Source organism: Neovison vison, chromosome 8 (genome assembly GCF_020171115.1).
Source record: "Neovison vison isolate M4711 chromosome 8, ASM_NN_V1, whole genome shotgun sequence".
NCBI lineage: Eukaryota > Metazoa > Chordata > Mammalia > Carnivora > Mustelidae > Neogale > Neogale vison.
Window position 1 is genome coordinate 91863900 of NC_058098.1, and position 27103 is coordinate 91891002.

Below are 27103 nucleotides of genomic sequence, written 5' to 3' on the forward strand. Positions count from 1 at the left end.
CCATCAGCATCACCTCTCTTTATTTGAAAAGACCCAACCTCACAAGGACCCCATAGGCCCCTGATATCCAGCTGAGGAAACACAGACTGTAGAAAGCAATTCCCTGACCCAAGGACACATTCCAGAGTTGGGAAGGATGGTGAGTGCCTTCAGCTGGCAAGACCCCCTTACCCCTGCCAGCTTGCCACACTGAAGGGGGCATGTCTTTGGCTTATATAACACCCCCTTGTTATCTGGCAAAACTATAGGATTTGTGTTTTCCTATTGCTTTTCTTTAGGGGTCCCATGCCTGCTGACAATCCCCACCCATCCTCCACCCCATCCCCGACTAGTTAGGAGAACCTCCTGATGGGCTCTCTGGATGTTATGCTGGGGGTTCCCTGGTGTTCAGGGTTGCCATGTGTAACTTCACCCCTGTCTGGGCCAGACCATGTTCATGGTCTTTGCAAACTACACCCTCCAGACAAAAAGAAAGAAAAGACCAACCTATGATGTGGTGTCTATCTGGCATAGCTAGATGTAACAGTTATACCCCAGGTAATACTTAATGGTAAGAACTGTTATATGCCCTATTACAATTTCTCCTACGCTCTGACTGGTGAACCTGGGGAGCTCCCTGTTCCAGACACTGCCCCCCAAGAGGAGGGTACTGGTTGTTAGGCAACAGTGATGACTATTTTAAAGTTACAAAACTGATTATAAGTGTGAATCTTTAGAAGGATAAGGTGGTGCCAAGGCAGAGAAATAGGGCAAGGCTTTTAGATGGCTGGCTCCCAGGACTCCTTAAATCATGGCCGGTGGGGCCTCCGCCAGAGCCACGCCAGGGCCCCCTCCCCAGGGGAGCTTGCTCACCTGTATCTCACACGCAGCCTGCAGGTGGAAGATCTTATAAAACGCCTCCTCCACGGTGTCACCTAGAGCAACCACTCCATGGTTTCTTAGCACCAGGATCTGCAGAGGAGCAAATGGCCAATTAAAACTCCAAGCTGTTTAAACTAGTGAAGAAGGAGAGATCTTTCATTTACTCCAGATCAGTTTCCATATCCACTCCCAAAGCATGCCCTAAACTCCTTGTTCATTCTTCCCATACAAACACCCCAGTGCTACCCCACATGTGATGCTAACCCTAAGCAACCTCCCTAACAAATAGAAGATGCTTTTAATTTTATTAATTTATTTTTTTAAAGATTTTTTTTTATTTGACAGAGAGGGACACAGTGAGAGAGGGAACACAAGCAAGGGGAGTGGGAGAGGGAGAAGCAGGCTTCCCGCAGAGCAGGGAGCCCAGTGGAGGACTCCATCCCAGGATCAGTTCAGGATCATGAACTGAGCAGAAGGCAGCCGCTTAATGACCAAGCCACCCACGTGCCCCTAGAAGATGCTTTTTAAAACAGAGACTAGAGAGCTTGGTGGATTTCTTTGGGCTATACCTGGATTTTTAGGCCTTGGAGAACTTCGAAGTCTGAAAAACTGGTGTCTGTGTTAAAGTGAATGAAATTACTTCATGTCCAACAGAAGGGTCTAACCTCAAAAGCAAGCTCTTGCTCCTGTGACTTAGTTGGCTTGGAAATCACACCCCCAGAGGATGGCTCTCTGCGGGGTGGCCCTGCAGAGACAGGTGAGTCATGTCAGCTCTCTGGACCTCAAGTCTCCTCTCCATGAGCTCAGTGAGGCCTCAGTAGCTCTAAAATCCTACACCTCTGTGAAGGAGGCAATAGTGACCTTCTACTCCAACTCTCTGGTTTTTCGGAAGAGGAAACAGAAGCCTAAAGAAATCAAAAGGCTCCCAGCTAATCAGGGGCAGAATCAGAACTAGAACCCAGGTGTTCTCACTGTTGGTGCAATGTTTGTGACTCTGCCAGGAACAGGCAGACAAAAGGGAAAGAAGCAGAAATGAATTTATACCAACAGCCTGACTCCCCAAAATTCAGATCAGAAACTGTTTTCTTGATTGGTCTTATCCTCATGAACTCCCTGAAACCAGATGATGCCTGTCCAGCAGCAGGGACACAGATCCATGTGCGGGAGGCGTCTTTGCAGACCTGGCTGAGGCCTGCTGGCCTAATCATCTCATCATTTCGTGCTGAAATAGCTGGAGGTTTTTCCTCTCAAGTGCCAGAGATATGGAAAGAGATGAGGACTCTTGCCTAAAAAGATTTTGCAGATAGCAAATGCCCCATCTCTGAAATTCTTATAGCATTTCGCAGATGGTGAACATCTCCTCCCTCTCCGGGCACTAATAATGAGACTTTAGGGAAAGTCTTTCCCTAAAGAGAGAGTGGCGGGGTTTCTCCTCTGTGTCAGAGATGGGAAGGCGGAGGCTCCCATACTGGAAATGACTCGGGCAGTGAGTGCCTTTCGAGGACAGAGTCAAGTGTCCTTCAACCTAAGCTCAGTTTAGGAAATTCCCATACGAAGCTGCCTACTCCTAATGATGTGCTGTGAAGAAATAAGTCTTTAGATTTAAGCCAAACAATACGAGATTCTGTTTTTCTCTATCAAGTTAGCAAAAGAAAAAAAAAGTGGTGGGGTGCCTGGGTGGCTCAGTGGGTTAAGTTTCTGCCTTCAGCTCAGGTCATGATCTCAGGGTCCTGGGATGGAGTCCCACATCGGGCTCTCTGCTCAGCAGGGAGCCTGCTCCTCACCCCCTCCCCCGCCCGCCTGCCTCTCTGCCTTCTTGTGATCTCTGTCTGTCAAATAAATAAATAAAATCTTAAAAAAAAAAAAAAGAGTAGTAACACTCAAGTTTGGGGAGACTGAAGGGAAGCAGCATTCTTATAACTAGACTCTGGTGGAAGAGAGGGCAATGTGCCTATAGGAAGTAAGAGTTCTAAAATGTGTATCCCTAGGAATGTATCCCAAGGAAATGATCTCAAGCACTTACAGAGATTCAGCTAAGAGGGTTTTCATCCTGTGTTGTTTATATCAAGGAACCTTCCAATGTCCAATCACAGAGGACTGTTAAGGTAAATGGTGACACAGTCATTTATATGATGAGATATAATCTAATGATTTAAAATAGTGATTTAGGGGCACCTGGGTGGCTCAGTGGGTTAAAGCCTCTGCCTTCGGCTCAGGTCATGATCCCAGGGTGCTGGGATTGAGCCCTGCATTGGGGTCTCTGCTCAGCAGCGAGACTGCTTCCTCCTCTCTCTCTGCCTGCTTGTGATCTCTGTCTGTCAAATAAATAAATAAAATCTTAAAACAGTGATTTAGAAAATATTTAATAATATGCAAAGGTGTTTACTGGATATTACTAAGGGAAAAAAGGAAAATCATTTTATGTTCTTAGTTTGCTAAAGATACGTGAATGCTTATGGAATGTGTGCCAAAATCTTGGGATAATGGGATAAAGAATTTCATTTCACTTTTTTGTTTACGTGCAACTTCTACACATCGTCCGCTGAACACGTGTCAGTCATGATGTAGGCTTTGGGCAAGCCCACCCGAGTGTCTTCCCGCAACAGCTGAGCAAACCTTGCAGGTGGGTCCAAGGCACTTCTGCAGGCTGATTCGATCTGCTTCCTGCTCCATCCCACCATTGAAGTCATAATAGGCCATGTCCCCCACTAGCAGGGCGTTGTGGGAGACAGGCAGGAGGCCGCACTTCATAGCCGACACCTTTAGTGAGACAATGGAAGTGTCAACACCTGCAGCTCCCCCATCCCATCTCTGCCCTTTCCTCAGAGGGGCACAGCCAGGCTCTCCTCTGGGGACCAGTGGGCTTGGGAGCCAGCCCTCAAGAAGGCACTGCCCTTTGACTCTGCTGCACCTGGCTGGGCTCTGGCTTTCTGTCTGCTTCCTCTGATGTCTTCCCATCACCATTTTGACAGCAGCTACATCAATATACCTCTCTCTAAAATTGCTACCAAGAATGCCTTTGAGAAAGCTACCCCCCTGTTTTTCTCTTGTCCTAGGACTCTGGGAAGAGGTTGGGGATAGTGGGCTACCTAGCACCAGGCTGGAGTGAAGCAGGGTCTAGGGGCCTCTGGGTTGAGCTGGTGGAAATCCTCAGCCTTGAGGTCAGTGCGGAAAGAGGGAGGCCCATTGAGAGGCCCCCTTTGACTAGTGACAGGGCAACAAGAGTGCCAGGGAATCGGGTTAAAATCCATGCTCCATACCTTGCCTTTTATTAAAAGCAAGGAACATGGAGAGGTTTAGGAGAGCCTCTTGCTTTTGTGCCCTCATTCTGCCCCATGAGTAAGCCAGGGCTCTGCAGAAATGGATACTCAGCACAAACAGATCACTCAGTCTTGGCCCAAATTCTGGAAAATCTGAGTACCCGTAACTGGTGTGCCTCGCAGAAGAACCCTGGGCCAATGAGGAGTCCACTCTGCTCGTGCAGGGGTAAGGCCTGGAAGTCAGTAAGAGGGATTGAAGGTTGAGAGGACACCCAGACCTGCTTGTTTCTTGCCTTTCTAAGTGACATTACAGTGCTTTAGGTACACATGGAGAAATTACCAGAGCCTCTGAGGGGACAATCTGATCCTTGAAGGTATTCCTTCTACTCTCTCTGAGTTTTCCTTGCTCCTGTCCTCAGCTTGCAGCCTAACCTGGGCTATGAAAAGTGGACAAGTCCAGGTTCCCACCATCTTATGTTTTATCAAGCTCTCTCCTCACCAGAGCCTGGGCTGGGGGTGGGGGTTGGGGCAGGTGCCAGCCCTCAGTCTGGAGGGACTGGACTGAGTGGAAACATAAGAGGTGCTGTCACTCGGGTAAGTGGGATTTGTGAGTGTATGTAGTGGGGGGAGGGGGGCACAGTAGAACAAACACTGCATATCTTTGCCTCGTGTCCCCAGATGAAGACTTCTGTGCTTAGAAAGGTGGGGAGGATTAGGGTGACCACACTGGATGTTTCCCCTCCTCACCTTGTCCTGAGTTCCAAGAAAACGTTCCAGAACTGTTTTAAATAAAGAGATTGACACTAGCTTGGGGAGGCTTAAGTCTTTCGTCAGGGAGCCCCTCAGAGAAGCGGGCAGCATGGGCCTGCTGCCAGCCTTGGGGACAGAAATGCTGGTCTGGGAGCGGACACTCACGGCGGCAGTGGCTGGTGTGTGCAGATGGATGACACAGCGCACGTCCGGTCTGGCTGCGTAGATCGCCGAGTGCAGACAGAAGCCCGTGGTATCCACGGGGAAGCAGCTGCTGCCCTTCTCCACCACCTCTCCCAGGATGTTCACCTTGATCTGGACAGGGAAGAAAAACTCAGAGGCACAGGGTGGGGACGGGACGGAGGGGGGGTGGGCGGGAGGGTGCACTCAGGACTCTCCCAGGAGATGGGCCATACCCACTGCCTCCAGGACTGAGGAGCAGGCTAACAGGAGAGTTGGCTGAGTATAATTCAGCAGGGAAAACGCTAGAGTGGAGTTTCTCAAACTTGACTGGGTGTAAGAATCACCTGGAGATCCAGTCAAAATGCAGATTCTCTGCAAACTGGGGTGGTCACCCTGGAGAACAGTATGGAGGTTCCTCAGAAAGTTAAAACTAGAACTAACCTACGATCTAGCAATTGCACTACTAGACATTTACCCAAAGGATACAAAAATACAGATTTGAAGGGGCATGATAGCCAAACTATGAAGACAGCGCAAATGTCCATTGACTGATGAATAGATAAAGATGTGAAGAGAGAGAGAGAGAGTGTGTGTGTGTGTGTGTGTGTGCACGCACGAGTGTATGTGTGTGTGTGTGTGAACACCACTGCCTTACTATGTCGGGGGCCAGCCAGAACCACCACCAGATGTGTACACACACACACACACACACACACACACAGTAGAATATTACTCAGCCATCAAAAAGAATGAAATCTTGCCAGTTGCAATAACATGGATGGAGCTAAAGTGTATTATGCTAAATGAAACAAGTCAGTCAGAGAAAGACAAATACCATACGATCTCACTCACATGTGGAATTTAAGAAAGAAAACAGATGAAATATGGGAAGGGGGAAAAAGGAGTGAGGGATTCTTAACAATAGAGTATAAACTGCGGGTTGATGGAAGGAAGTGGATGTGGGAAGGGCTAGATGGGTGATGGGAATTAGAAAGGCACTTGTTGTGACAAGCACTGGGTGTTGTATGTAAGTGATGGATCACTGAATTCTCCTCCTGAAACCAATATTGCTCTGTATTTTAACTAACTAAAATTTAAATTTAAAAAACCCCAAACTTTCACATTCTGATTCAACAGGCCAAGAATGTGACCCAGGAGTCTGCAATTCTGACAAGTTCCCAAGTGATAACCATGCTGCTGGTCCACAGAACACACTTTGGGTAGAGATGCTAGAAAAGAGTGAATCACAGACTTCTCTAGGAGCAGATGGGAGGAGTCTTTGATCCCAGTAAAAGAGGGGGATCTGAGAAACATTCCCAGAGAGTAACACCTAAGCTGAAACTTCTTGGGTTTTTTTGTTCTTTATTTTGAATTTTTAAGCATCATACACAAAAGTAAAGATAATAGTATGATAAACACCCATTTACCAATCACCCAAAAGCTAGATCTTAAAGGACAGGTAGAAACTAGTCACTGGTCTTATAACCTGCTCTTGAAGCCAAGGAGCTAGTATGCGTCATGGCTAGCAGTCACACTTTTTTGTGCGTGTGTGTGTGTGTGTGTGTGTGACTCACCTGCTTACAGTGCTTCAGCGGCTCTGCATGTCCAGCAGAGCAAAGTCAAAGCACCATAACAATGCTCTTAGGGCCATAACAATGCTCTTAGTATCATCTGGTCCCCATGCCCCTCTCAGCCTCACTTCCAGACTCTGAATACGTGAGCCAGACGCAGCCTCTCACTGTCCTCCCAAGTGTACCAGGATGTGGCATGTGCCTGGCTTTGTGCAAACCGTCCTCCTCCTGCTGAGGACACGGTTCTCCCTGCCCAGTCTCTCCCTACAGCCCTGGTCTAAATCTGCTTCTCCTGTGGGCTCCTGGGGACTTAGCTCCTTCACCATCGGGTCAACCCAGATGTTCCTCCCTTGCCCCTTGCATCTTTTCTGGGCTCTCCATCTTTCCTGCTGTATGGAAGCCTTCTTCACTGAGTTTAATCATTGTCTTACCTGCCTCTCCAATTAGTCACAAATACCTTTAAGGCAGAACCTGTGCTTCCTTGACCCTAATGTGGCTTGGCCATGACCTCCTTAGGTGGCCCTGTGCAAGTCACTTACCTCCCTGGGCACCAGAGTCCTCTCCTGCCTGTAAAGGGGCTTTGGCAGCCCTCAAGGTCCTACCCTGCCTAGATATTCTGTCACTTTGTCAGATGACTCTTTTAATTGCATACCTGGACTCCACTGTCTCAAGCCTGGCAGAGGCCCTGAGGTGGCACCTTCTGCCCTCAGGCGAACAGCACAGCAGCTGCAGCCCACACATGTAAGATCCCCTGGGCCTCTTCTGCTTGTAAGACAGTCCTTTCTACTGTTTTCCTCTTCCCACCCAGGAATCTTTGCTGATTAAGACCAACTTCTAGAAGTTTCTTCCTACTATACCTAAAAGGAGCAAGAGAACCAAAAGGGGTCCTGGAAGCTATTGCTAATGGTACAGCACTAAGCCAGTCTTGCACTGCTTTGAGACAAAGTGGTAACTGTTGTTTTAATATATTCCCCAAACTAGGAAGGCCTCCCCATTCCCAGGCTTTGGGGACCAATTACAGGCACAGAGGACCGCAGGCCCATCTCCTCCCCCTCCTCCCTCCTATTGCACTGGCTGCCTGCGCTCCTATCTGGTCTCATGGTTGGGCTGTGCTCTGGGCATCCTGCTTTGGGCCTGTGTGTCTTCTCGTCCCCCACCAGACCACAAGCTCCATGAGGGACAGGACAGCAATGGCTAGTCTGTAGATGACCTGTCACTGTAGGTTGCAGTCATTTCAAGAAGCAATGGTCAACGAGAGGCTAGACTATACTTACCAGACTGGATGCGGTGACTTCACTGCAAGAAACTCCCTTGGGGCTAATCAGGAAGTGATCCTGCTCCTTGTTGACTCTCAGCTGAAAGGAAGACATGTTCTCAGTGGCAAGGAGACAGTGGGATCATTTCCAAGGACCCTCTGCATGAATCCCTTCTTCCCCTGAATCCACTGTACCTAAAACTCCCAAGAACCCTTATCTCTCCCCAGCACCTGAGAGATGAAAAGGACCTGGCCTTTATTTAGAACTGGAGCAATGGACCTATAAGAGGAATCTCCAATGATCAAGGGTAGCCCTGGAAATAGGATCCAGGATTTCCTAGCTCCTGCTCCAGGGAAGTGGCCACGGGAAGCTTGTCTGTTTCAGGTGACCACAGGTGGTTAGAAACGTTGGAAGGGCTCAGTGGATGGCCGTGCCTACAGGCAAGAGCTCCCCCTTGGGATTTTGTCAGGGCCACACACAGCACCCACCCCATCCCAAGACACTCTGCTCACCGTGACGTAGGTGTCGCTCAGCTGGGCCCAGCCGTAGAGGTCTAGGAGACGATAAACACTGCTGATCTTGCACCGCATGCTCCGCTCGCGCTTGGCCAGGTTCAAGTAGTCAGCTGTGTGGAGGTCATTGATGGGCGTCATCATGGAGAAGTCTGCAGAGAAACAGGGTGGGGACAGGGCAGCTTTCAGGGTCAGGGCTGCTGTCTGCCCCCCTTCCTTCTTCTTCTAGTCCCCTCTACCTTCTCACTGGCGCTACAACTGCACAAGAGACTTCCATTGGCAGGGAATTAAATACTCTTTGACCCTCATCCAGGGGGAGAAAATCCACAGAATGGATAGTTGTGCCCAAGGAAGACTTCTGCTTATTCATGGCATTACTTTTGGTCAAAAATCATGGCAAGATTCAAACCACAGAATGAAGATGTCTCGGGATGCCAAGCTCACAATAAATCCTAAAGATGGACATTGAACAAAAGCAAGAATAAGTTTCTGAGTGGAAATATAGGTATATTTCATCGCTAGTTTTGATGAAGGAGATGCTAATCATCAGACGTGCTATTGTTTATTGTTTTAAACTATACCATGTAATATAACTTTTCTTCTGCTTTGGAAACAGGGCAAATCATAAAGCCGAGTCAGCCAGGAAGTAAATTCGTCAACTTCTTCTGACAAGTCATAAACTTCCAGAAGTCACTGTGGCTAGCTGAAGGGTTTCAGGCTTCATGTGGGCCATATCTGCTCCCCTCTGGATGTGTAGTCCCTTGGTTATTTATGGTTCTTTGTGGGAATGGGAGACAAGGAAGTGAGTTGGAAATGGGCCTAGAGGGCTGGATGGTCTTATCTACAGTGCCTGTAAGGAGTCTAAGAGGTGGTGCCCAGTCCGTCCCATTAAAAATGATGACCATTCCCTGTGTGTCTCTGGAAGGCATAAGAGGGCATCTGACTGAGCCCCAAGACTTCCAATTAGTCGGTGTCTAGAAACCAATAAAAGAATCAATAGGAAAACGTTTTGGCTTAAAATGATGTCTCCTCACACTGCCTCTTCCAGCATCCCACTAAAAACTTTAATGGATTAAAGGCCCTTTAGGGCACCTGGGTGGCTCAGTGGGTTGAGCCGCTGCCTTCGGCTGAGGTCATGATCTCAGGATCCTGGGATCGAGTCCCGCATCGGGCTCTCTGCTCAGCAGGGAGCCTGCTTCCTCCTCTCTCTCTCTGCCTGACTCTCTGCCTACTTGTGATCTCTCTCTGTCAAATAAATAAATAAAATCTTTAAAAAAAAAGGCCCTTTAGAAGCTTCCGTCATCTCAATAAACTCGTTACTACACACTGTGATCTCTGTCCTGCATCAGGTTTGCCATTAGTCAAAATGATGAGATGGTCTGCAAAGGTGAAGGGTGACCAGGTACTGTTGGGGCTACGTAAGGCAAACAAAGCAGACCTCAAAACACCCACGTCAGGAATATGCACCCAAAAGCCTGTGCCCACCAGAAGAGGGATACCTCCAGGGCATGTGTCCAGGAACCAAAGCTGACAGAGGAAGAAGTGGTCCAAAGGCTCAGCTGAACTGGCAAAAAGAACGGTGAAATTCCAAATTCAACAATTTCTCATTGAATTTGACCAGTCTGGGATCCCTTTCTGTGCTCTGCACATTCCCCAGACAAGCAATTACCTCTTTACCTCATCCCTAACAGCAAGAAGGAAGGCATGCCCATAGTATAAGCCCCTCAGACAAAGCCAGGCAGGGGGAGCTACTGTTGGCAGGGTCTTCAGACCCAGACCTCTGTAAGTCCTTCTCTTACAAATTAACTATGGAATCCCATCCTTTGCGTCCTGTATCAGTATTCCCCTCCCCCACACTGTGGAGCTTTGCTGTAAGGATTACCCCACCCACAGATCCAGAGTGGACGAGACCAGAAGGCTCCACAAGTGTCCCAGAGCCTCTGCTCTCAGGGTTTCAAGAGAAAGAATGCTTATTCTCACCAGCCTCACAAAAGTTAAGATGACTGAATGCCAGGTTTATGACTCAGATCTAACCATGTCAATTTACTCAGGGGACCTAAGGAAACACAGAAAAAGATGAAAAGTCTCTAACCGACCCCAGGGAAGCTAAGACTGAAGGATATGTGATTGTAAAAAAGAAAGCAAAATAAAAACACAAAACAACCACAAAATTCTGAAGCAAATGGAGCTGGACAAAGAACAGCCTATCTGCGCTTGAACTCATGACTCTTGGAACTTTCCCTCTCCACGTTCCCTGACTTGGATACCCTGGAAATGCCCTAATCAGATTTCTAGGTATCCAGCTTTCTTCCTGATGGGTGCTGGTCGGTGAGGCAGAGGGAATGCCAGTCAGCTCTATTACTCTTTCAAAAGAAAAAGTATAAAGACAGAGACATGAAAACGATGAGAAAGAATAGGATATCTCTGTGAGACCAAGACCAGAGAGCCAGCATACAAATAATCAGCATTCACATAATAGAAAAAATTTCTGTACTCAAAAACAGACCTGTGTAAATAAATTATAAGGATTCACTACATTCCACAGGGGAAAGTCCATAAAGAGAAAAAGCCTACAGTTATATGCTTCCTGGCACTTTTCTGAAATACAAGGATAAGGGAGGAAAATGCACAAACATCTACCCAAAAAAATGTTGGTTGCCTACAAAGGAACAAAAACCCCTGCTGTTTCAGATTTCTCTGTTGTAGCAGAGAAAAAAGAAGAAAATAAACAGAGGTTGCATATAAAGAAAAAATAAACAGAGGTCATAATATTATCAAAGTAGAAATCAGGGAAAGCCATATTCCTTTGGAATATTCATCCTTGGCAGCAAAAAAGGGGGCAGAGCAAAAGCACACGCTCCTTAGACAAAGCCAGGCAGCAGGGGCCATGACTGGGAGGGTCATTTTATATGAATTAAACATATAACCCATCATGAAGCTATAGCTATAAAGAACATTTACACTTTGAATAACATTTCGTCAAGATATAAAGCAAAAGCTACCAGTAATATGAAGAGAAACGAACATTAATTAAATATACAGCGAAAGACAACATGACACTCTTTTTTTACAAAATAAAAAAAATGAAGATACAGATTAAGTACTATGCCTTGGAGATAGAGTCTATACCTACATATCATTAAAAAATGATATTATTAGGCCACAGAGAAAATCTCAATAAATCTCCAACATAGACATAGGCCACATTTTCTAAACACAATGCAATCAAACTACACATTATCAACAAACCCTTAAAACAACGCAAATTCAACCACTTGGAAATGAGAAAACACACTTCTAGATAAAAATAGAATAAAAATAAAATCTTAGAATTTTAAGATTAAAAATAAAATCAAAACAGCAACTGCAAACTATCTAGAAATTAACAATAAAGGAAATATTATATCAAAATGCATGGGATAAGATAAAACTTACACTCAGAGGAAAAAAATTCATAGCCTAAAATGTCTTTGTTATTGAATTAAATATGAAAATAAAGCATCCATTTTATTATGCTTTAGAAAACATAAAAATAACAAAATAAACCAAAGAAAAGTTATGGAAAAGAACTCATGAATAGAAAAACAAGATCAATGAATTGGGAAACTAGAAAATTAGTAGAGCTATTACAGAAATCCAAGAATTGGCTTATGTGAGAAGATCTATGAATAAACCAACATCCGGATTGACCATAAAAGAAAGTGGGAATACACAACACCAGGAATAAGAATGGGATGTCATCTCATTCACAGCAGAAAGTTTAAATGATAGAAACAATATCGTAAGTCACTTTAATAATTCTGAAAATCTCCATGAAATGGATTTTTTATTTAAAACATATGATCAAAATTTACTCAAGATAGAGCAAAATGAATTTTTTAGAAACCTGATGAAACTGTGAAAAATAATGTTATAAAAAATGTTCCAGATATGGATGACTTTACAAGTGAGTAATAAACTTCCTAGGAAGAGAGACTTCCTATCTTATTTAAATTCCATCAGGACAAAGAGAAGGATGAGGATCACTTTGATTTTTCTTATGAAATTTTAGCCTTAAAACCAATACTAAATGAAGACTGCCCAAAAAGTAAATTTCTGACCAATCTCATGTATGAATATGCAAATCCTGAATAAAAGTCTAGCAAATCAAATCTAGAAACATATTTTCAAAAGAAGGCATCAAGAGCAGGAATAACGATTTCAGGAAAGAAAAAAGAGTTCAATGTTCAGAAATCTATTAACATAATTCATCACATCAATAGTACAAAGAAAGAGAAATCAATAAATGCCCAAATGCATTTTATAAGAATTCAACATCCGTTTCTGAGAACCCATATTGAACTAGAATAAAAAGATACTTCCTCAACACAACAATGAACTCAAACTCTTGTGATAAAGGATTTCTATTAAAGTCAGAAGCAAGACAAGGATGATTACTCTCTAATCTATTACTAAGCATTGTTCTGAGTGTTCTAATGGATTCAGTGAGAAAACTGGAAAAAGAAACCAAAGGGTAAATGTTGGAATGAAGGATTCAAAATTATCACTATTTGCAGGTTATGTGATTTTTCTATATACAAAACCCAAGAGAATTAACTGGGAAGTTATTAGAATTTAAGAGTTCTTTAAGAAGCTACTTTCCCTGGATGACAGCTATAACCAGAAAGAAAACTGAATGGAAAAAAAATCATTTAAAATAACAAAGTTACATAAAATTTCCAGAACAAACTTCACAAGAAATTAGTAGGGACTATAAGAAAAGAACTACTAACCTTCTTTAATAGACATTTTAAAAAAGCAAATAAAGAGAAGACATACATCGTTTCTGAACAGATTTAAATTCATTTGTGCAAATGTTTTAAAAATACCTACTCTGTGCCAGCTACTTTTCTAAGTCCAAGACGGTATTCTGGGATATACCAGTGAACAAAACATACAAATATCTTTTTCCCCATGAAGCTTATATTCAAATATATGAAATTGTAAATCTATAAATTCTCCACCAAATTAATCTATTTATTTAATATAATCCCAAAAGGGAATTCTTGAGTATGGGGTGGGGGCAGGGGAGACTTGACAGAATAATTCTTAAGTTATTTTTAAAAATAATTAAGGGTATTTGTCCCAAGGGATGAGAAAACATGGGGAAGGTGTTTCTGAGTGTGCTATCAAAATAAGAACACACAAAGGAAAGTAACAATGGATTCAGCTGCATGGAAATTAGAGTCCTATAAGACAAAAACATCACGAACAAAACAGGCAAAGGAGAAACTGGGAAAAAACTGCAATATATCTGACAGATAATAGGGAAATAGTCCCAATTTATAAAGATTTGAAATTTCGTAAGAAAAGAATACACGGATAGGAAAATTGGCAAGGATTGGTTGTGACAGGCAATTTACTACAAAAAGAAAATCATCCCATCATGTATAAGAAAATATATCCAACGTCACTAGTGATCAAATAAATGCACATTAAAACACAGATAAAGGACTATTTATCACCTATCAAATCAGGAGGACGAAACGGATGGTATAACATACTACAGATCAAGGGGGAGGAAAAGGGCGTTACGCCGCATTGCTGGTGGGAATGTAAATTGGTTCCATCTTTCTCCAGGGTAATGTGGCATTATGTGTTAACATCTTTAAAACATGCAAATACTTTAATACAGCCATTCTACTTCCAGTCATTTGTCTTTAGAAAATGCTCTTAGAATAAATGAAAGGATTTATGGCACTGTTGTTCATAAGAGCAAAAAGTTGCAAACAACTTAAAAGTCTAAAAATGGGAAACAGTGTAAAAATAATCTATGGCAAGGGACGCCTGGGTGGCGCAGTTGGTTGGACGACTGCCTTCGGCTCAGGGCGTGATCCTGGAGTCCCGGGATCGAGTCCCACATCAGGCTCCCAGCTCCATGGGGAGTCTGCTTCGCTCTCTGACCTTCTCCTCGCTCATTCTCTCTCTCACACTCTCTCTCTCAAATAAATAAATAAAATCTTTAAAAAAAAAAATAATAATCTATGGCATATTCAGTCATACCACAGAATAGCGTACTCTCACCAAATGTAATATTACAGAATCAAGTCTTATTACATGAAAAATTAGTCAAGATATGTTAAAGCTATCAAACTGACATGTATAATACGATGCCATTTTTGTTTTCCTAATTTACATATGTTAAGAGAGAAAGGCTGGAAGGATATACACCAAAATACTGAAAATAGTCAGTTTGTAGTTATAAGAACACAGGCCATTGATTTTAATTTCCCCTTCTTGATTATTTTCCGAATTTTTCATCATAATCCTGTATTTATGTTGTTGAGGGAAAATGTTTTTTTTTAAAGATATTATTTATTTATTTGACAGAGAGAGAGAGAGAGAGAGATCACAATAGGCAGAGAGGCAGGCAGAGAAAAAGGGGGAAGCAGGCTCCCTGCTGGGGAGCAGAGAGCTGAACACAGGGCTTGATCCCAGGACCCTGAGATCATGACCTGACCCGAAGGCAGAGGCTTAATCCACTGAGCCACCCAGGTGCCCCAGGAAAGTGTTTTTGGATGTTTGTCTCTTCAAGGTTGTAGGCAGAACTTGAGAACCCAGGAAGAGGGTTTCATGTGCAGCCCTGGCTGCTTGCGTCCTTGTCTATGGAGTCAGGTTGGCCTGTCCTGTGGGCACCAAGATACTGGCTTCAACAGCCTCCTCCCACCCCTACCACTCCATCTGCAAGGGAGTGGCTCCAGGAGGTTGAGGAAAGAGCAGCCTGAGTCAGGGGCTGCTGCTAGAACACGAGATTGTCCTTCAGTTCTGTATCCACAGCTAGAATAACAGGGTGCAGAATTTGCACTCTCCACTCCTGGGTCCTCAAGCAGAAGCCATGTGAGAAACTTGGAGTTACAAAGCTCCTCCCTTCTTTTTAACCCACTTGTGAAGGGGGAAGGAAGAGTCACATAGAGGCTGCCCTGCCTCTCAGAATGGTGACACCATGTCATCCTGTCCCCTCCCCCAACAGAACCAGAAAGAGGTTTTCCCGTAAGACGCCATCCCCCTTCTACTTCTGGGCACCAGGAATAATTCCCCTGTGGGTCTTTAAAGCTAGCAGCCTCAGAAGCAGAGCCAGGTACCTCTTTGGCTGCTCCTCCAGGTCGGCTAACTCAGCTGCACCACTCACTCCGTAGCCTGGCAACCAACCCTCTCTTCCCCACCTCACTTCCTCCACCTCTGCTCCTGGCAGCTCCCCAGCTCCCCACGTACTCATGGAAGATGTTGGGAAGACTGCGTGGGAGGTGCTGGCCATGAAGTCCGCGATCTGCCGCAGGGCCCAGATGTTGGAGGAGTTGTTCCCCTTCTTCATCTGTTCCTGGATCAGGCCTTCCAGCTCCTCTCTGAAAGACTGAAGCAGGCCCCACGGTGCTGGTACCCCCAGCGGGTCTCATGGGGGAGACCTAGGACCCCTCTTGAAGGAGCCCACCCCATCCCCTGGGTCAGTGAGGCTAGGGCCACACATGGGATCCCTAGGCCTCAGAAGACATTGGGAATTCCACTGGGACCTCAGGAGTCTCCGCAAATTGCTGTTTGGGAAGCAAAAAAATGTCCTGTGGGCAGTAATCCAGACTCCAGGTCCTCCCTGGGTCTAAGTGATACTCAAGAAGTCCCTCCTACTTCCAACCCCCCAACCCTGGCCATCAGACATGGCAGGGCTTCACTTTAGTAATTAAGAGACACTTTAAAAAGCAGAACTGGATGAAAAGGTGTGCTATCTTCCCTGTCCATCAGCCATGCCTATGGTCCTTCTGGACCCAGTTTCCTCAGATACTGAAGGATGTCCTGTCCTCCCTGTCACTTCCCCTTCTATGTCCTACTGCTCTAAGCCTGGCTTTTCAGACCATAAATAAGGCATGCCTGTCCACCAGGTGGCAGCAGGGAACACTGAGAAGGAAAGGCGGGGTGGGTAGAGGGGGTGGGGGGGGTGTTCCAGGTGTTGGTCAGTCTATAAAAGGACAGAAGAAACATGAACTCCTTTTGGCCCACTTCTTACCTGAGAATAGAGTCCTACCCATTCAGGCCCAAAACTTGGGTTGGTGCTAACTCTGCCACTTCTATCACACCTGTCATCTCTCCTACTCCCACCCTGGAGTTTCTCCATCATCCCAAAGATTTTAGTCCCTGCCATATTCCTCCAGGCTCCTCACCCAGTGTCACCTGTCACGGAGACCTCAGGCCCATTACCTCAGTGGTTCTCTGTGAAGCCTGAGCATTCACTGTGTGCTTTCAAACAGAGTCACACATGGCCCACCTATGTGTCCTGTCTCTCCAAAGCCCAGTGGGGACCGAGGCAGAACCCATCTTGGCAGGCACCTGGAGATGCCAGCTCCATCCCGAGCTTCCCAGCCCCTAGTATCATCACTGTTTCCTGAGGGTCCCCCCAGCTCTACTGGCCTCACACTCCCATTGCCTCCTTCCACCCTGCTCTTCCTCTCCTCACCCAGGGCCTACATCACCCTCCCACTTCAGCGGTCCATTGGGCCCATGCTTTGTTCTTCTCAAAGCACCACTAGCCTCAAGGATGAGGTCTGTCTCCATGCCATGCAGGTACCAACTGACCTCAAGTCTGGGGCCATGCCTTGCCCTCCCATCCCTGGCCCATAGCACCCTGAATCCTTCACTCGCATCACCTCCTGGGGCTTCCAGACCCCTTTACCTCTGCCCCATGCGTGTCAACCTTACCGCCCCAACAGTGAGTTCTTTGTGGTGTTCAAAAACGGGGGCCCCAAGCCTCCCACGTGGCACTCCCTGCTGCCCTCCGGTTTATAGGAATATCCCTGTTAGTTCATTGTTACAAATTTGGGGAAGCCTGGAAACTGAGGCAGGACTCCTGTCTCTCGGACCCACCCCCTCCCAGCACCAAGCCAAACCGCCTGCACATAAACCAGGTTTTTGCCATCTACGAGTGCCCAAGGAGAGAAGGAAACCCCCACAGCGCAGGGCCCCTCTTGCTCAGCCGGCTTAAAATTGCAGCAACACTGAGCAAATGGAAGAGGGGTTGTTTATCTTTCAGGTTCAGCCAGACCAATGGGCGGCGCCGCCTGCTCCCCTGCCTCCCTCCCTCCCTCCTCCTCCCCCGCCCGCCTGGGGCGGACCCCACTCACGGGGCTCTCCAGGATCATGGTGACGCGCTTCTTCTGCTCCATCAGGTTGAAGTCCTGCCGCAGGTCCGCCGCGCGGCTTCGAAGGCGCAGGTACTCAGGGTCGTCCTCGGAAAAGCGGTCCAGATACTGCTGCCCCTGCGGGGGCGGCGGGGAGGCAGCCTCGGGGACAGTCTCTTCACTCATTGTCCTGGTGGGCTTGCAATCCGCTCCTGGAAGCCTACGGAGAAGGCAAGAGGGAGCGCTGGTCCCTGTACAGTTTCCTCCGGCGGAGGGGCTGGATTTGAGGGATTCGCGCGGCCCGCGGCTCTTCCCAGGAGGGTGTGAGCGGAGCGGCGCTGTGGAGGGCAGGGCGCCGGCGGCTGCCGGTCGATAGGGGGCGCCAACACACCATCCGACCTAGTGAAAATGGGGCACACGCATGCGGGCCCACTACCCTTACCAGGCCAACCCGCCGCACTTACACTGCCACCCCGCAAGCAGGACCTGCACACCTTTTGGATCATTTCTGTGCTGCATACCTACGTAGTGTAAAGCCATGTACTGGGCATCAGTACTTACTAATGTACTAGATCTAGACCTGATCCCTGGAATGAGGACGAGGGCAACCTCTGGAGAGTTGGGCTGGGACCCCTATTTTTTCTACTCAAGCATGCTTTTTCCCCCAAGGCCTGATGTGAATGAAGGAATGTCTTCTCTTACTACGGAGCCCTCCTGAAGAAGCAGGCTGCCGCTCCAGCCTCTACCTCCCAGCTGTGGGGCTTTGGCCACACCAGTCTCCTTTTGTGTGTCGGGGCCACTAGGCCCCCCAATCTGAGTTATGAGCCTTCAACACCCAGGGCAGCCTAACAAAGCCCTAGCCTTTTCCCTGCTGTGTGATCCCCTTCTCAGCAAAGAAAGGCAAGTGCCTTGACTGAACAAGAATTAGCTTTTGAACACAAGTAGAGAGATGCCAACAAAAGAGCATTACAGGGGTTCGGGACACATGGCTTTCATCTTTAACCTGCCCTCCCTCACTTTACCTCTGTGAGCTTACATTTGCATTCCACAGGGATGTGGAACACTCTCTTGTTCTCTTAGAGCACTCCTGCCTCCTTGTCCTCATCTATTCTTCCCCCTTGGCCCATTTGGTTAGCCCAAACCTTGACCTTCCTTACAGCCAGCAGTTCATTATACAAGAGGCCTTGCTGGCAGCCAGTAAAGCATAGTCTTGCTGTCATTGAGCTGTGACCTCCTTCCATGGAGGGATTCTACCCTCCAACTTATAGTGCCTCTGAGTGAGGCAGGTGGGTGAACCACTAGGTTGTGGGAGAAGTGGGAATCTACCCCCATCAGCCCAGAACACTCAGGTGATCTTTCTTCCTTTCCCTCTTCTTTCATTTTTCCTCCTTCCCTCCATATCTTCCTCCTTTCCTTCCTTTCCCTTCCCTTGCCTTCCTCTCTTTCTTCCCCCTCTCTCCCTTTCCTTTCCTCCTTTCTTCTTTCCTTCCTTCCTTCCTATTTTTCCCCTTTTAGGGAATGGCAAATAGCACATTCAAGGGAGGGCACTTGTACAGAGTCCCCCAACTAATAGCCTGAACCCGGGGCCTAGAACAGTGGTTCTTAAACCTGAGTGCATGTTGCAATCCACTGGGGAACTTTAAAAAATACTGATACCGGGGAGTTTAGTGTTATTAGTCCGGGGTGTGACCTAGACATCATGATTTTTAAAAGCTCCCTGGGTGATTCCAACAGGCAGCCAGAGTTGAAATAGCACTGGCTAGATGTTAATAGTTGTACCGTGTATGGGATGGTATCCATTCCACATGTGGGCCATTTAGCAAGCCAGCCAAAGATGGCACAAACCTCATCTTCCAACACTATTGCTACTTCCCATGGCTGTCCAGGCCCCATCTTCCAATGCCAGTCACCACCTGCCACCATACACTTGACCTGAGACAGCAGGAGTGCTCCAAATGACACCACAACCTGCTTTTGCAAGTCTGCCAAACTGTGACATCTCATCTTCATTCTTTCACTAATTAATCATTTCCTTATGAATGCCCTCACCAATGTCTCCCAACCAGCACCATGCCTACCGGTCCTGTAGATGAAATATTTGCCTGTGAGTGATAGAGTATGGAGGAGGCATCTTCTGGAAGTGGCAGCTTAAAAAAAAAAAAAATCTCTAAAGAAAGATTTGAAACAGATTTAGAGGTTGCTAGAATGGTTGAAGTTGTACCTAGCAACACTCAAGCCAGATTCTTCATCTAAGCGGAGAAAGAGTGATTAAATCCATCAGGGATATTTCCAGTGGAATTAGCTCCGGGCTAGGGTCAGGGTCTACAGTATCACCCTCACTCTGTCATTCTCTAGCTTCATGGGCTTGGGCAGGGGGTAATTTTCCTCTTTGGGTCTCCTTTTGTCCATCTCTAAATGAGGGAGTGAACAGAACAGACTCTGGAGCCCCTTCCAGCTCTACACTATATGGAGAGAGAGAGATTTGTGTAGAGAATGCAGAAGGATGGAGGATCTGGGTTTCCTGGAGCAAGAGGCCTTCCTCCTACATCCTTGTCTCCCCACCCCTCAGTCCAAATGCCAAAATGGGCAGCTGCAAAGAACACACATGACCTACTGACATTTGCCTTGTAGGTTCAAGTCAAGCCCCTGTGCATGGAGCGAGTTCAGAATATTTCACCTCCACCATGCTCTCGGCCAGCCTCATCCCTGCAATAAGAAGCAGCGGTGAGGGATAGCAAGGACAAAGACAATGCATCAGAGCTAGGCAGACATGCAGTCACCAGCCAGACTCTCCTGGGCAGACAGCGCTGCAGACATTTTTCCAGAGGCACTGCCCTTCCTGTTTAAATTCTCTTTAGCGCTTCTGTAGTCCTGATCTTTGATGTTATTTTAAAAAAACAAAACAAGCAACCTCCCAATGGGTACCATGGATATGCACATGGGGATGAATGCCCTGTATTCTCATGGCTCCAGGCCCCACCAGCTCCAGAGCCCCCTGAACTCTCAGCTTCTCTGGGATTTGGGTCATTTTGGCCAAGTACAGCCCAGTACTGAATGTTTCTAGCCTAAATCTTTTCTATTTCTAGCCTAAATCTTCTTTCTTCCTCTGGGAATGGCTGCATTCCCAGCAATGGGTCTGTGAAGGCCTGAAGTAGCAATTCCCTCCCTGAAACACAAGGAACAAAGAAGCCCAGGTCCTGCTGGGCAGGGAGCCCACACCAACATGTACCCTAGGCCTGCCTGCACTTCTCAGAGCCTATCCCCAGATGGTTACTCCAGATGCTCTAATGGGAATGGGGTAGAAAATGGAAGCCTTGACACCCTCACCATGACAATGGGGCCCAGAGGAAACCACCCTTTGACTCTGTGAACCAGGGACATCCTTTCGTGCTCCTTCCTTCCCTTCCAAAGTGTTGCATAGGTGACCAACATTATGTGCAGTGTGGCTTAATGGTTAAAAGCATGGACTCTGGAACAAGAAGACGGTGAGTTCCAATCTTAACTATGCCACTGTGTTGTCTTGCTGGGTGAGTTACTAACCTCTTGTGCCTCAGTTTCCCTGTGTATAAAATGGGATTGAACTATTTAGCTACCTTTTTAGGCTGTTGTGAGGATGTAGATGAGTTAATGTATGTGAAGTACTTAAAACAGTGCCTGGTGTGTATCAAGTGCTATTAAGCATTTGCTCTTATTATGTGTCATTTAGGGGCTGGAATTATCATAGCATTAGGAACTCGAGTAATGAGAGGCTCATGATTCAACTGTAAACAGGTGCATACTCAATGACTGTAATTACATGTTGTAGTCCAAAGAACTAATTCAATCTTGAGCTATATTAACAAAAAGAACATCCAGAAAAAGACTGATGAGAATGACTAGTTCTCTGACCAAATACTGGGAACATGTCAAGTTGGAGATCACAACAAAGAGGATAAGCAGAGTGGTGAGCATCAGAGGCCACTGCTCGACGGGCCAGGTTTGATATCTTAAAGAATATATCTGGGGGCCCCTGGTGGCTCAGTGTGTTAAAGCCTCTGCCTTTAGCTCAGGTCATGATCCCAGGGTCCTGGGATGGAGCCCCGCATCAGGCTCTCTGCTCAGCAGGGAGTCTGCTTCCTCCTCTCTCTGTGTCTGCCTCTCTGCCTACTTGTGATCTCTGTCTGTCAAATAAATAAATAAAAATCTTAAATATATATATATATTTATATATATACATATATATGGTCATTCTCCCCAGTTTCTGGCACAGAACTTCAAAAAACCTTGGTATTTCTAAAGTATCCAAAAAAACATTAGGAGGGTCTTTTATTATTCACGACGAGCTCATTTCATGGAACCTGAATCCATGCTAACAAGTTGACTTATGGTGGGCCCTTCGATGTTTCAAGGGAGGGACTGGCCACCAAGAAAGACTAAGCACATGGTTACAGGTTTGGAACTTCAGCACCTTGTCCCCACAAACCATGGAGGACAGGTGGGGGAGGGGCTGGAGATGGAGTTCAAACAAGTTGCAGTTGCTTTAAACCATTATGCCTAGTAGTAAGAAAGCCCACCATTAAAAATATCAAGGCTTGGAGGAGCTTCCTGATTGGTATGCTGGGGTGGTGATGCACCCAGATTCTACAAGGAGGGGGCACAGAAGCTCTGCTCTAATCCCCCACCCTCCCCAGGCCCTGCCCTGTGCATTGCTTCCGTTTGGCTGTTCCTGAGTTGAATCCTTTCTACTAAAACTGTAATCACAATTCCAGTGCCTTCAGTGAGTTTTGTGAGTTGTTATAGGAAGTGAGCGACGAAAGGGCAGCATGGGGACCCTCAAATTTATAGCCTAGTGAGTCACGAGTGCAGTGGCCTGAGCACCCTACTTGTGGCTTCTGAAGTGGGGGCAGTTTGATCGGTGACCTCGCCCTGTAACTTGTGGTAGTAACCTGTGTGGCCCCTAACTCAGCAGTGTCAGAATTGAGCTGAACCATAGGACATTCATTTGCATCAGAGAATTGGTGGTAGAACAGTACTAGGCAACTTCTATTCATGATTTATTTTCATTCCCAGGACTACTTCATAGGGCAGATGTCATTGTTGCTGTTTTACAGATAAACTGCACTGCAAAGAGGTTAGCTAACTTGCCCAAGATCACACAGATAATGATGGAGTCACGGTCTCAACCAGGATTGTCTCTGGCTCCAGACCCTCTTGCACCCCACTTGTCCCCAAATGTCTGCTGGGCTGCCATGTGGAAGAGGAACTGAGCTTATTCCTTAGAGCCTCCAGGGCCCACAGGAGATAAAAAGGATTCAGTGGAGGGTGCAATGGACAGCTTTGCACCAGCAGAAGCTGCTTGGGAACAGGAAGGTGGGTCAGGCAGCCAAGGCAGGCAGTGCACTCTCTCCTCAGAATCAGGTAACTCCAGGATGCTGTAGAAGGGCTTCTGCCCCCACAGGGGGTTGCACTACCGCCTTCTAAAGTCCTTCAGATCCCGCGGTAGCTCCACAAGTCAGCAGGATTGGGGGAAACCATGGCAGTGACTCCCCTAATCCTGTTGGTGACTGGAAGCTCATCCTCGTGAGACAGACCCAAACAACAAGTGTGCCTCACCCCCCACCATCACCAAAAACTGCCAACAAATTACCGGGAGGCTGGACCAGCCTTGTCCCAGGCTGCTGCTTCTCAGTGCTCGGCCCGTGCACCTCTCTTTGTTCTCAGGGACACCGACCACATCTACTGGATTTCAAACATCTGGATGGAAGCTGAGAGACACAAACAACAAACATTAGGGTCTTGTGTGCACCACCAGGGCTCCTCACCCCGGTTTTGCAGTACCATTACGTGCTGATTTATTTTCAGGACTGCTGAGAAATTCTTAAAAATAAACTAGAAATGAAATTTTATTTTAAAAGCAAATTATGCCTATGAAAGGTGCAGAAATCTTCATTATCTTTATGAGTCGGATCAAAATTCTTTTCAAAGAGAGGAACTGGAAAATCTCTTCAGAGTCCTGGCTTTGAGGACGTGAGGAGAGAAGCTGCTCTCCACAGAGGAGCAAGTAGGATGTGGAACTCCTGCGTGAGCCCCGAGGGGTCCCACCTGCCAGACTGGAAGGCATGATGACCCCTTCCTGATACCACCCCCCAGTACTTCACTAGTTGCTACACAATTCATAGACACCGGTATGAGAGTGTTTTGGAGAGCTGAAGAAGCAGAAGCAGAAGCTGCCTGAGGGATATCACACCCCAGGACAGCGGAAGGGTTTTAGAGGTGCACAGGCCATCATTTGGATTCAAGACAACTTCACCAAGCATCAGTATCTTACAAACAGGGACGAGTTACTACTGGGGATCAAGGTCTTCAAAGGGTTAATTGTTAAAATATTTAAACAAACAAAACCACAAGAGATAGTTTTCCATTTGGGGCACTCTGTTGCTCAGAGTAAGGAGGCCTGCCTCCCCCAGGGCTGGCAGCATCCTGGACACCAACTCTTATTGCCACATGGCTGGGGCCAGTCCCCACCCATCCTTCCACACTGGCCAATTCAGCTCCATCCCTGATCCAGCACTGCCTACAGCAAAGCATCTGGAAAGACTGGACTTCCCACTGAGGGGCAGAGAGAATCCATCATGGTCGGTACGGTGTGGCTGAGGAAGGCCAGGATACTGCATGCCCACTGAGGCACAGTTTCCTTCTCAGCCCAGCCAGGACAGCCTGAGCCCAGTCCTGATGCTCAAGACTCTAGTCAGGGACCTGGAAGCTGCTTCCATAACCTCTTCTCTATGCTCTGCACATCCAGCTGTCAGCTGGGGTTCTCCTCCCATTAGTCTTATTTTTAGCTAGAACAGGGTCACAGGCACAACCTCATGCTGCTTCTTTTCAATGCCCACCAACAGGAAAAGGACCCCTCCTTCCCAGGGAGCCCGGCTGGCTCTATGCAGGGTTAACTGACATACCCCTGGGTGCTGTTCTTCTGAGGGGTGACCACGGCTGTCCCCTAAGGACTAATCCTGCACCCTTTTAAGTTGTCTTACCTGAAGCACCAGTTTCTTCCCCTTCCCCAGAAGCCTGTGCCACAGAAATATGAGGTGGTCTCATGGCCAGAGCTTGCTAAGATTTGGATTTTCAGAGTCTGAGCTATTTCTTGTGTCCATGGAAAGAACTAATATTTTGCCCCCAGAAGTGTCCTGTGCCATTTTGTAAGAAGACAGGCATCTGTCCCCCAGTATACAGTAGATGTATACAGTGAACACAATAATTCCCATCCCAATGTCTACTGGTGTTGAAATTCCACTATTAGAGTTTCATTCCTTAGGTTACGGTATTATCCCCTGATTAAAATGAAAACACGTCTAAGAGGTATCATAGGCAAATGTTGTAAAACATTCCCCTGTGGTACCAAAACTATCAGATCTCTGATTGCACAGTCAGGCTAAGCAGGGCCAGGACAGGCACCAATTCTTAATGAGAAAGAGACATGATGCCAGGGCCACTCCAAAGGGTCTAGCAACTGGGGTTGAGCTGTCACCCTGGGTGGACCTCAGGGGACCCCGGTGTGACAACCCTCTGAGCCTGTACCTGCTGCAATGTCGAGGCTGGTGTCACCAGCCATTCAGCCTTTGGTTTCCCCAGCATGTGTTTTGAGAACCTACCTTCCAACCATTCACACCCCTGGGACAGAGCTAAGAAGCAAGCAACTCTATATCATGAGAAAAGCAGCACCCACCCCCACGGTGCTTGACACCTCCTGGGAGGCCTAACATCTCAGGCCCACCTGTTCCTTGTCTCCATGACCAGTCAAGCTGGGCTGCAAGGTGGAAAGAGTTGGACATAGGATCCCAGCCCTAGATGGTCGCCCACTAGAGCGTGAACACGGACACGTCACAGATGCTCGAGGACCTCTGCTCAGTCAGATGTTCCACAGCCACTTTAAAACTGACTTCTCAGAACCAGGCTACCCTGTACACCAGAGCCTCCCTTCCCCAGCTACTCCCCCCTCCCTGACACTACCCAGCAAGGGTTGGTGGGACCCGTCCCACCAAGGGTTGTAGAATGCAGCCTAACTCCTCCCTTTCTTGCCCTGTGCACGTTCTCTGTCACCAAGTTCTCTGGTTTTCTGTCCACTAAATACCTCCCTGCCCAGAACACAAGGTGCTGAATCACGCCTGCCATCTCTCCATCCCTTTCATGGTCTGTGCAGTCTTTCCTCTCTCATATCCACCATCCAATCAGTGGCCAGAGTTATTGTTCTAAAGGTGCAAAACTGGCCCCTGCCTGTCACCACCCTGCTAAAATCCCACCTGAGGCTCCCATCACCTGGGGAGTATTCCTTCTCTTTCTTTTTCCCCAATTCCTGCTCCTCTAGCCAAAACTCAGTCAAATTTAGATTGCAACAGGTATCCTTTTTACATTTATCAGATATAAAGTTTTAATTCTCAATTTGCTTTTTCAAACCAAACACATGCTCCATGCTGGAAATTCAAGCCCATCCATTCCCAATCGGAGAATGGGGGGCAGGGAGGGGGCCCTCCCTTTTCTCTTTGCCCACCTCCTTCCTCTTGAGGATTGCCACCCTGTTGAATGCTATCCTGACTCTTACCTGGCACACAAAGCCCCACGAGTATCTCAGTGCCGCCCCCACCCCGCCTGCCTCTCATGGGTATTCTGGGGCTATTTACAGGACCTGGAAGGGACTAGGCTGGTTCCTACCTCTGTGCCTTTGTCCAGAGAACACTTTCCTCTTTTCCTTCTCCCTTCCGTTCAGGCTGTCCTCTCCTCCTGGAAGCCTCCCACCTACACCCCTGTCCCTTTGGCTCTCACATCACCTTCACTCACCTCCTTTGTTTCACGTACTATCTGACGGCCACAGACTATTACCATGAGCTCCTAATAGGCAGGGCCTGTGTCTGTGGCACTCCTCTGTTCTTCATGCTCTGCCATAAGACCTGGTGTCAGGTAGATGCTGAATGGATCTCTAGTAACAGTGCATTGCAAGTTGGGCGGGTTCTGCAAAGCAGCACTGGGGCCCCAGTGGGGAGAGAGGCCCTACAGGAGCTCATGAAACCATGTGGGGAGAGAGTTCTTAGCAAGGTGCCAAATGTTGGTAGAGGTAAGAATGGTAGGTTCCTTAGTGCCCAAATCTCCCCCTTTAAAACAAAATATCCTTTTGTTGTATGACCCCCAAATGGCTGGACCCTCTCTGGCAGCTATATTCTTCTTGCCTATTTGGAAGCAGAATTCCAGCAATCGAATACAACTCTTAAACTAACAAATCCAACTTCACAATACAACGATTATGGGGAGACAGAGGAGAAAACAATAGATTCCACATGCCATCAACTGCAACCCGTTTGGTCCTCCAAAATTCAGCTGTGCCCCCTTATCTGTCTCTTTCACCTCTTCCCTCCAGCAACCCCACCTCTGCCCCTGCCCCAAGACCCTCAACTCTTTGCTCAGGGGAGCCCTGTGGCTCCCTCTCAGGATCGCCAGTTTGCATCCTCACACCCTTGACCCCTACTCAAGAAATACTCCAGCCGGGATGCACCCTCCTCAGAGAGCAGCTGGGGAACGCAAATCATCATTCAG

The 27103-nt window shown here is 47.2% G+C and overlaps 1 protein-coding gene across 1 annotated transcript in view; it reads right to left on the reverse strand.

Moving 5' to 3' along the window:
* ADD2 (adducin 2) overlaps positions 1-27103 on the reverse strand; it is a 107123-nt gene that overhangs the window by 24094 nt on the left and 55926 nt on the right. Inside the window, exons 2-9 of the mRNA XM_044261331.1 lie at positions 23163-23280; positions 17540-17756; positions 15645-15783; positions 8394-8545; positions 7900-7980; positions 5037-5186; positions 3478-3621; positions 853-951 (exon numbers count right to left, since the gene is read on the reverse strand). Of these exons, the coding sequence (XP_044117266.1) occupies positions 853-951; positions 3478-3621; positions 5037-5186; positions 7900-7980; positions 8394-8545; positions 15645-15783; positions 17540-17722 (948 nt within the window). The 5' untranslated portion in view covers positions 17723-17756; positions 23163-23280. The remainder of the gene's footprint in view (positions 1-852; positions 952-3477; positions 3622-5036; positions 5187-7899; positions 7981-8393; positions 8546-15644; positions 15784-17539; positions 17757-23162; positions 23281-27103) is intronic.